We start from the raw sequence: 11,286 nt of genomic DNA, 5'->3' as shown, positions 1-11,286 counted from the left end.
CCATAAGGATGCATCACCATTAACCCTTTTTCCATTGGGAGCATTTGCTTTTCCCGTGTTTCCATTGTGTATGCAATGCTATAAGCAAGTTTCAAACATAGCTCTTTGTGTGTATCCCTGATAACTTTCTGAGGATAAATTCCTAGAAATAAAAATTCTGGGTGAGAGAACACAATTTTAAGGTTTCATTACATATTGTCAAATGGCTATCACCTTTCTCAAGAGAAATTTATATTCCCAAAAGAACTGTGTAAGAATGTTTATCTAATGTTACTCCTGTACCACTTAATACTGCCTTAAAAAAATATTTGCACATTTCTCACTGTTACATTTATTTTTTGTTTGATTCGTATTTTTTGATTACTAGTGAGTCTAGATGGTTTTTTTTTTTTCATGTTTCTTGGAGATATTTCTTCTCTGTGAATTTGTGTTGTGTATTGCCCACATTTCTATCCAGAATGCTCACCTTTTACAGAAATTATTCATAAGAGTTTATTGTGGTAATTTTGCAAATGCTTTGCCAGTTTAATTTTAGATGACTTCTTTCCAATTAACAACAGTAGAGATGTTGTTCTTCCGGCAATTTCATGAGTTAAAAAATCAATTTGAAAAATTCAGGCTGAAGAGATGATTGCACCAGGTCAAAGTACGTCAGCCCTACCCAAAAACAAGTGATGGCAACTGGCACCTGGGGATTCCTGTTCCCTCAGCGAGTGTTCTCTATCAGGAAGTTACCCCAAAGTAAGATGGGTAGACTGGTGGCTTCTCTGATTCTGGGAAATGATTGTTTCCTTTTTTCTCTTTCTTTCATTTTTTTTTTTTTGTGTGCTGTAATTCTGGCTTTTTACATATCCTAGTGGTTCTGGTCAGGAGGGCTTAGCTGTAAAACTGTGAACAGATAGTAATCCGTCTGAGTATGTTTCATGTGCACGCACCTTTCATTTCAAGGCATTTTGTGTTGGCTGCGCTCTTGGTTAGCATAAAGATTCTGCTTGGATTTCCACTTATATCCATATTACTGGTGGTACGAACCAAGCTGCCTATCACAGATGCTAAACAATTGGTTGTTTAATGACTCTGCAGCTGCAGTTTCTATACTGGGTATGGGGGAGGCTGTGCACATTTACTCAGCTTCCTTGGCATCTCCAGAGTCACTGAGAAGAATGCTCTGAGCTGAGATTTTTTGCAGTGACTAGAAACATACTTGAGTTTTTCTCTCTCCATTTCACAACTCTTTTCTACCAGCCACTGGCAGAAGTCACCATTTCTTCAGCTAACACATGCTCCTTTCCAAAATTTTTTGGCAGTCTCCTAGAAATTTGTTTTTCTGCTCCTTCCTAATTTAGAAACAGTCTTCAAAAGGAAAAAATATATATACTGACAAATCGATGAGAGAAGAAAACTAACCATAATTTAATTTTGCTTTTCTTTCATGGAAAGTTTCAGTTTATCATCTACAACCAATGAAAATGGGCAATTTAGGCAAAAAAGTAAAAAACCAAAATGTGTATGATCCAAGATCAAATTGTTCTTTATTCTGCTCAAGGAGGAACATGTAATACAAATTCAAGATATCATTAAAATCGTTCGTAAGTTAACATAGTATCTCGGTGGTGAAGGAAAATTTTTAATAAAGCAAAATAATGAGTTCTGCAACTAAACAGAAGAGACAAGTGTGTTAACTGTGACATTATATATATATATATATATATGATTACATGATTTAATTACTCTTTTGATAATAAGCAGCTTGGTGAACACCTATTCAAGGACTGAAACTTGCGACTGTATGGAATTTGCAGTGGAATTAGAGGTTTGTTTCCTGCATTTTGCAATTTTAAGGAAACAAATGGAAATGGTTGTAAGAATTATAAAAATCTAACACCTACCAAAAGAATTTAAAAGCAAAGGCGGTAAACACTAGAAAGAGAAAGTGAAAAGGAAAAAACCCCCCCACAAAACACACACACTGTATTTACTTGTGAGATTGTGCAAGAGAAGCGAATAAAGGGGGAAGTGACCAGCAGTCCAGCCCATGCCAACCCCTTATTTGTTCTTGGCTGTCAGAGGTTTCCGGCTGATCTTTTTTGACTTGTCATTATTTTTCTTCGGCGGTTCTGGGTTTGCCTGCATGTGTCTGCCGTAGAGGCTGCGAAGAAAAAGGAAGGAAACTGTGAGATCTACTTTACTTAACACAAGATAAGCTTCTACTGATAAGGTTTCAAACAACAGCTTAATCTCCAGGAATATTCAATAAGCCAAAGATATGGAAAGATCACTTCTCTTTCCTCTGGGTCATGCACTTCATTTGAGAATTTTAAATTCTTTTGCACACACACAAACACAAGGCATACCATAAGGTCCAATTCCGGGCAAGTCTCTCACAAGTTCATATTCACTGGGCAGAGTGTGAAAACACCAAAGGAAGAAAAATCAAGGACTCTGAGAACCTGTGTTGCTCAGCTCCGCCATTTCAGATGGAGGCTCAAAAGGCCAGGAGTGTTCAAGTTGACAGTGACAAAAATTGGGGTAGAACTGAAGAGATAGAGTGTCCATTTAGTGAAAAGGGAGCATCATGTCTGGCCAGAAAGCCCAGGGGCTGCATAGTGAGACAGAGCAACAGTGCCCGGCCTGCTCTGGCTGCTCACACATGACTGATGGTCCTAGGTGCAACCACACATCAATGCCACATCAATAAGCCCTGCTGATTAAATGTTGACAAAGTACCTTACAATTATAGTGGATGGCATTCATCGCAGAGCAGAGCTAGCTAGCCCTGTGGCTGAGAGGATTGAACTCAAAAGCAGATAGTAATTAATTGATAATTTACGAGTTAAGTCTGATTAAACTAAATTAAAAGCCACCCTAAAATAAAATGCAGCTCAAACTTACTCCCCTCATTGATAGAACTGTGCCCCCAAGGGAGCACAGTGGGTGTCTCAGTTCCTCCAGAGGAGAGGCAATGTCTGACTCTGCTTGTTCCAACTGCCTTGTGCCAACTGACAGAGGGTGGACAGACTGACTTCCTTTCAGAGTGTGTCCCTTGTTCTGAGGTCCACTCAAGAAATCAGCACCCCTTCCTGATGCTTGCATTTTGCCAAGCACACTGGTGGCCATGCACAGTGTGGCACTAGCTGGCAGACTGATGCTGTTGACAACGCTGGCATTGAGTGGCAGCTGAAGGATGGCCCAGGCACAGAGAGAGGGTCAGCTGACTGAGGAGGTAGCCAAAGTTGGACGCCAGCATTCCTATAGGTCATAGTGCATTCTATCTTCTCCAGAGCATCTCCTTAAAAGTGGCATGAGCAGGGTCTTCCAAAAGTGGTAATGAAGACAGGTCCTTCTTCCAAAGAAAGCAGAGTGTGGAGGTGACAGCAGATGGATTTACATGCCAGAGAATGAAGTTCAGCCAGGTGCTGAGAATGTTCTCCAGGAAAGGGAGGTTATCTCTTGGGTCAAGGAGGTACCACATGTCTTAGGTAATATTAGAGCCTGCAAGTTACCCTTCAACTTTTGCAGGAGTTGGCTTAGGGACTTTTTGCTACTCTAATGGAAAAAGAGGACCAGGCCTGCATCCCCAGAGGAGAAACATTCTCACCAAGGGAAACTGCTACCCAGAAAAATGGATCTATATAAGTCCCTGCCTCACCTTTTACAAAGGCCACCAATTCCCCTGATGTCTCTTATGGACACCCTGGGGTCCTGGATCCCATGAAAAGAATCACTGGTTTAGGCAAAGTTCAGCCAGTCCAGTGTTACTGCAGTGGCCGCCCCATTCCTCGTGATGTCCCTGTCCCATTCCCTGGGACCTGTGACTGTCACCTTACATGGCAAAAGGGTTTCTGCAGAAGTAATGAAGGATCTTGAGATGGGAAGCTTGCTCTTCATTATCTGGGGGTCCAACCTGTGTACCCCCTTCCCTCACCCCTCCAGCCTCTCTCCCAGATGCAACCAACAGGAGGAAGTGGCAGCCGCAGTACTCATCCTTTATATGCCTCACCTTTGTCAACACACACTCTGAAACATGCTTCTTCCTCCAACAGTTCTGACCTTCCCCTCCTCCCAGGGGGTGTCAGGGGGCTCAGCACTGCCGGTGACACACCCGAGACCTCGTTTCCAAGCTTCTCTCACCTGGCACAAAGCCAAGGCTCTGAGCTGTGCGATTGCATGGTCTCAGTATCCTCCAGTTTACAGCTTTCTTACAGCCTCCTGTATTCTCTTCTTTATTTTCCAAACCTTTACCCCCATATGCAAAAAATATACATATTCTCACAGGCAACACCAAACTTTAAGGGTTACAAAAATCTACAGAAATAGACTCCACAGTTCACACACTTGGAAACCTGGCAATATTTAGGTGTTAGGAAAGTAGTATCAACAAAAATAAGAGGTCAGAGGCATGCAAAGAGATTTGGTAAGGGTTGCTATGCGCTCCATCCTGAACAAGTAAGAGCCAGTAGGCATGTTTTCCTCACAGGGTGGTGCTGGTGGTTAAATAGACCCAGCACCATGGCAAGCTCGCTAGAAGTGGTCAACAAACGCTTGTTGAAAAATGGACGGAGATGGGGGGATAGTCCAAGTGGCTAAATGAAGATAATTATATGCTTACTTCTGCAGGGCCTTTTCCTCTAAAAAAAGAGCATGGTATCTTCCACCAAGGCCAAATTCCCAAGCATCTCTGGAAGAAAGGTTTTAATCCTCTTTGAAGAAAGCAACTTAAGGCAGAGCTGAATGCAGCGCCCCACTTCCTCAGTGAGTCGACAGGAGGGCCGGGCTGATGCTGCTGTCCTCTGCATGGCCCTTCCCTCCTCCAGCTGTGTGGGCAGATGGGAGGGGGTGCTTCCCTAAGCAGCTGCTCCCACATGGAGACATCCCTGTAGTAGAGCAATAATGACAAGCATCGTTGGGTCCACAAGTCTTGGGTTCCACTCCTGGCCCTACCATTGATTAGCCACGGGGCTTCCACTTGGTAAATAAGGGTGGCAGGCAGGATAGTGGCTCCCTAAAATGCCCGCATCCTAATCCTTGAAACCTGCGAACCTGTTTTATCACAAAAGGGACTTTACAGAGGTAATCAAATTAAGGATTGTGAGCTGGGAAGACTATCCTGGATTATCTGGTGGGTCCAATGTAATTGCAAGGGTGCCTATAAGGAGGCAGGAGGGTCAGAGTTAGAAGGAGATTTGAACGTGTGATGCTGCTGACTTCGAAGATCTCAGAGAAAGAAGCTTCCAGCTGAAAAATGCAGACAAACCTCTAGAAGCTAGAAAAGCAAGGAATGCATTCCCACGAGCACCTCCAGGAGGACATGACCCTGCAGATGCCTTGATTTCAGACTTCTGACATTCAATACTGAAGAAAATACATTTGTTTTTAGCCACCAAGTTCATAGTAGATTGTTGAAGCAACAATAGGAGTTAATATAGTTAGCGAGCCTCTTTGGGCCTGACCAAGCAGCCTATAAAGAAGTCTGCTTAATTTCAGCAGGAAAATATGGAAAATTTCTGGGATTGCAGCTCACAGCCAAGAATTGAGTTTTTAGCTTACTAAACGAAGAATTTTAGCTTACTAAAAAGTAAGTTCCAGAAAGGACAACATGTACCCCAAAGGAAAAGTGGGTGTTGTTTCTACAAGAAGAAGAGGGAATAGGCAGGCAAACTGTCCCCTTCTATCTACTCTGATTGACTGGACAGTCCCTGACCCTCCATCCTCTGCGCTAATGTGGTCCACATTCTGAATGTACCCAGGATTTAACTTGCAGAGCTGACTGAGTGACAATGTGGAGAGGTCAGCACCACTGAAAGTTTTATGGCTTGTGGCTCCTGAGAGGAGGGGGCACATAGCGCCACACGGGGCCACAAGGGGAAGCACCAGGAGACAGGAGGGGTGAAGAAGAGAGCCTCTCCCAGAGCCTTTACAGTGGTTGATGGGAAGGAATAGCTTGGAAAGGGTAGGCAAGTCAGTGAGTTCAGGGTTGGAGAGTTTGGATCATTTCCATGAGCACTGGGGGTGGCCACCTGTTGGCATGGCCCTGGGTGATTTAGGGAATGGAAATACTGGCTGGGGGTGTGCAGACTACATAAAGGATGTGGCTGGAAACCCCTCCACGGACTCTGGATTGGTGGGTGTGCAAAGGCATGCTGGCAGGTAAGCTGTTTGGTGGCTCTGGGAATTAAGCTAGCCCTGGGAAGGGCAGCCTCTCCCCAGGCTGTGAGATGTCAAAGCATTGCAAAATGCAGAAAATAGAAAAGCACAATTAATTAATGCAGCCTGCAGCCTGCAGCCTTCAGGATGGGTTTTTGCCCTCCTGACCACTCCGTCACCTCCTCTCCTGTACTCTTTGCCTCAGGGCCTTGGTGCATACAGCTTCTCTTGCTCCATATGCTCCTTCCACTTCCTCCACCTGGGAAAACCCCAGCCATCCCTCAGACCCTGGCTCAAGGCATTTCCCAAACCGGCATGTCCCCTCAGCATTCTGCTCAGGTGGCAACTGTCCTGCCTACAGGGACCCGCGGTACAGCCCCGGGACACCCCTCACCTCTGCACTCCTGTGCCTGGCTGCCCCTGGGGGATGTGTGCTTTGGGAAGTTGCCACAGTCTGATGTCCTCATCTGCAAAGTGAGGATGAGAATGCCCGTATCCCTCGCAGGGACTGAGGGAGATCAAAGCAGACACGGAAGAGGTCTTGGCTGTGTAGGCACAACAGGTGCTCCCGGTCGGCTGCTGCTGCCTTTAACGTCTCACGAAGGTCCAAGACTCAGGCTAAGCTGGTCAGTTCCTTCCACTCCTCAGACACTGCCTCCACACACAGAACCCAGAACTCTGCTTTGCCACCACATGCCTCTGGAGCAGTCCCTCCTCAGGCAGGTTCCCTGTGAGCACTGAACCTGGTTATGGCAGCCTCAGAGTGCTAACAAAGGAAGCTGGGCTCAGTGCCACCAATGGGGCAGCAGCCACTAATGGGCAAAAGGCTCCGCCCAGCAGATGGCGGGATCCTGTGGCATGGAGTCTTAGAAAACATTCTCTTCCCTGAAATCTGAGGTTCATTAGAGAATAACTGGGAGATGATTAAGGAAGAGAAAAAACAAAGCACAGTCTAAAGTGAGAGGAAGGATCGATTACACTCAGGCGTCTGATGAGCAGGCTTTGTCAGAAGCAAATCTAGAAGGCGAGATGCCTGCAGATGCTCAATGTGCTGTGGGCGATAAGCAAGCCCACACTACACAGCTCACCAGGGCTCCCCACCCTCTTCCCTGTGGGAGTGGGCCCTGCCCTGAGCAGACACCTCAAAAATCCCTGTTGAAGACCAGCTCTGCAGGAATCATGAAATGTTCTCTGGATTGCCGGGGTCACAGACCAATCACTTCAGATGCATCCTGTTAAGGCGGCCTGCACACTGCCCACTTTAGCTCCAGGCAACTGAGCACTACTGCCTGCTGACATCTAAACTGCAGAGCAAAAAATTCTAACCCATCAGAATCAGAAAAAACTGCAACAAACATTAAGCAGTGTGATATGCATGTCTGGCTGTTACTGATATGTACATTTTATTTCATATGGGCATCTTCATTTTTGGGGAAAAAATTCACCTAAGTCAAATGGTTTCTGTTCCATACAAGGGTCTCTTGCAGACCCTCAACCCCTTCACGACTGCAGCTCTGACGACCACTATGGACACCCCATTCCTTCTTGAAAATTTCCTCCCTTGGCTACAGTGCACTATCTGGATCCTCATTCTCTCTCCAGATACCTCTGGGAAGTACCTCTTTCCAGATACTTCCTTCTGCTTCCGCTTTATCTCTCTGTATTCTCAGTGATTATCTATCTCCAAATAGCAGCCCTCCAAGCCACCACCTCCTCTATTCCCTGCTGTGCCTTACTCCCACATGGACCCTTGCTAATAAATCCAACAAAAGTGCATTATTATTGCCTGCCCCTACTGCCACAGGTCTGTCCCTCTACTTCTCTAGACCTTCAGGATTGAAATGATGAAGTCATTTTGATATCTGCCTCTTTTTAGCCACCCCATGAATCCAGTCTGACTATCTCTCTCTCTACAACAGAAATTCTTAACCTAAGACCAGGGAAGTATCTGACACTCCAAGCAAAGCTGTATGTGCTTTTTTTTTTCAGCAGAAGGGGAACAGTTTTCATTAGCTTCTTCAAAGGTTCATAACTCAATGGATTAATTAGTTACTTTGTGGTGCTGATTTTTATTTTCATCACCCCATGATTTTATCCATTCTCTTCTACCATAATACAGACTCCATTGCATGGCTATTTGGTTATTATAATGGGTCTTCTTGGTCTCCCTTGCCTCCTCTAATGTGTCCTACACATGGTTGGCAGAATAGCATCTTTGGTTTCCACATGGAAAGAGCATCCACTGTCCACTGGGCCAAGTACCTAGCCTGGAACATGGTAGAGAGCAGCCACAGAACATGCCACATACTACTTAATGCCAACATCATCTTCCTGTTCACTAATGGGCCTAAGTAAAGTAAGACCGGTCTGGAGGAAGGCAGTGTGCAGTACAGAAAAGACAGAGCACATATGAGTTCTACCACTTTCTGCTGAGTAACCTTGTAGGCCTCTCTCTCCAGAATATCTGTTATCTTAGCAAGATGAGAGCATCTGCACAGGTGCATGGCAATCCAACTGGCTTGGGCTCATTTAAGTGCTTTGAAGAAAAAAAAGCTCCATCAATCCATGGCATGAAATGAGCCTTCCTGCCAGCCGGCACTCCTTTCTCTGTTTCTTGCTGATCTTTGTTACTATTGCCTGGAATGCCTGCCTGGATCTCTTCTGCAATTCAGATCTCACCCATATTTTTAGGCTTTCTCAGCCTCCTCCCCCTCCCTAGCAATTTCTGCTTTCACAAAATCCTATGGGATTTATCAGGATTTCACCATTAGGTACTTGATCACACAGAGATTACTGCTTTTGGCTCCTTATTTCACAGAACCAGCGGAGTGCTTTGATAATGCCATGGGACCATTATGGCTTCCATTCATCCAGTGCTCACTTTCCTGCAATACAGTGATATAGGTGCTTTTATTATCTGCATTTTTCAAATGAGGACACTGATGCTTAGCAAGTTTAAGCCCAGGTCAAACCTAGGCAATTATTCCAAAGTTCAAACTCTGAAGGCACTAAGTTGTCTTGTCCCCCACCTTTTTGGATTTCTCAGTTTCACCTCCTTAATAAGCCTACCAGTTTCTTGAGGGTGCGGACTACAGGCGTCACTTCTTTTGTATTCTATACACTCAAGGCACTGCTAGAAGCACATTGTGTGCTATGTAAATATTGTGTTTCAGAATGCCAGGTATATGAGAAGTGCAATATGCTGTTCTTAAGTCATTTGCTGAAGTCATATGCCTCCCTCCTGTTGTTTTGGGTGTTTCCATGGAAAATCCTTATAAAGACCAAGAACCAATTTTAAAATCTAAGTAGATGGCCAGTGACAATAATGTGAGAAATAATTGTGTTTATAATCTGTAATCTATGGTAGGATGTTAAATTTAAAATCTCAGCAAATAAATCTGTGGACAAAGTGTGAAGCCCAGATTATTAATAAGCATTTGCAATATCTTTATTTATCCTATCTAGCAACTATGAGAGGCTGGTGACAGAACCTTAGCACATAAACTGCTGAGTCTTAAAGAAAAAAAAAAACAGTTACCATATTCCCACGAGAAGTCTGATTAATTCAAAAGGCAATGACTCTCTGAGATCAAACCTCCAGGAGATGGTTCCATGTAATTCACTAGTGGCATTGTGCATCTTTCACATTCTTTTCTTTACAGCCTCACAACTCTCTGTCCCCAGCACAGTGTAAAAAACAAGTATAAACACACATGTGCAAGAAGCATCCATATAAATAGCCAAAGGAATTCGTAGCTGACTTAAAACAGATATTCAGCTACACAGAAATAAAAAATATAAGGCACATTTAAAAATATTCCATGCATTCTAGACTTGCTTTCTGCCGCACTGGAGGAGATCCTGGCAGAGCAAAGCTAACAATCTCATGCACAAAAGATGCTCATTAAACTTCATCATCCTGTCTACTCTAATGATGCTTTTACTTAATAAAAATTCCCTGAGCAGTTGCAAGGATATTAGGCAAAGTCTTTGGTTATGTATCAGAGGGCCAAGCTGTCACCAGCAAGCATGCAGTTCAGGGAGTATGTTCCCTGGGGAAGGAGCAAATACAGCTTTCACCCAATACATGCAGAGAAAAATCAATAACTGTAACTTGCTTCCCTGCTTAAGCATTTAAGAAAATAGGTGATCCTTTTAAATTAAACTGCAAAGTGCTAAATGTTGCAATTTCTAGAATAAACTTAAAAGCAAGGAGAAACAAGTCTAAGGGCATTTATAAGTTTCCCAAACTACTTCCTTAATAGACTTCATTCCTGAGGTGAATACTTTTAATGAAAAGAAGTATTTTATGATCTAGTACTTGGCATATCTGTAGAGATTAAAAAAGAGACGTACAAACATATGTGCTTGTAACACACGCAGATATATAAACTGAATCATAAAGACAAGGAAGTGAGGAATTAAAATACACTACTACTAAAATCTACTAACTTGAATCTAGTTCTAAAAAATCAATAGTAATTATCTAACAGATTCCTTAACATGGAAGCAGAGAAAACAAACATGGTGCCAGGCATGCACCAGCTGGATATTAATACTATATGATCACAAATTATTTGCTGATACTACATAACCCATTTTAAATTTCACATCCTATTAAAAACTTTGCTGGAGAGATAACCACATTTGAAGCAATAGTGAGGAACCCTCAAAAAGTTGAACTGAAAGCAGTAAGACTGTCCTGTAGGTATTCACTGATCACAATAAAACAAAAGAGATCAAAGCAGACAGGTGAAAAGTCATGCTGAATAACGCTAACACAACACCCAGGCCAGCAAGTCTTGACTGTAGCCAATCAAGCTTATAAACAAGCTGTCCATCAGGAGTGTTGGTCCTGGTGAGCAACACTAACAGCAGGGTAAATACTGACAGTGGCCATCTAAGCATGTCCAGAGACAGCAGTGAGGACCCAGGCTGGGAGCTCTGTGCGTGCCCTGACAGTCCTGTGCAAGCACTTCAAGAGGAAGCAGAGAAAACAAACATGGTGCCAGGCATGCACAGTCCATCTCCTGGTCCACTTTCCCTCCTCTTCTACCACCACCCTCCACATTCCCACCTCCCAGCACGTGGGAACACAAGTCAGACCCCCTGCCCACTTCTGAGGTTTGTACTTGCTATTCT

At 43.9% G+C, this 11,286-nt stretch overlaps 1 protein-coding gene across 3 annotated transcripts in view; it reads right to left on the bottom strand.

Moving 5' to 3' along the window:
• Positions 1-1,508: 1,508 nt before the first annotated feature.
• The window catches only part of RSU1 (Ras suppressor protein 1), a 194,397-nt gene continuing 184,619 nt past the window's right edge, over positions 1,509-11,286 (bottom strand). For all 3 annotated transcript variants that reach the window (XM_073229239.1, XM_073229240.1, XM_073229238.1), the window contains one exon: positions 1,509-2,149. In XM_073229239.1, coding sequence (XP_073085340.1) covers positions 2,047-2,149 — 103 coding nt within the window. In that variant the 3' untranslated portion in view covers positions 1,509-2,046. The remainder of the gene's footprint in view (positions 2,150-11,286) is intronic.

Source organism: Manis javanica, chromosome 2, assembly GCF_040802235.1.
Source record: "Manis javanica isolate MJ-LG chromosome 2, MJ_LKY, whole genome shotgun sequence".
Taxonomy (NCBI): Eukaryota; Metazoa; Chordata; class Mammalia; order Pholidota; family Manidae; genus Manis; species Manis javanica.
This window is presented reverse-complemented; position numbering and strand designations above follow the sequence as displayed.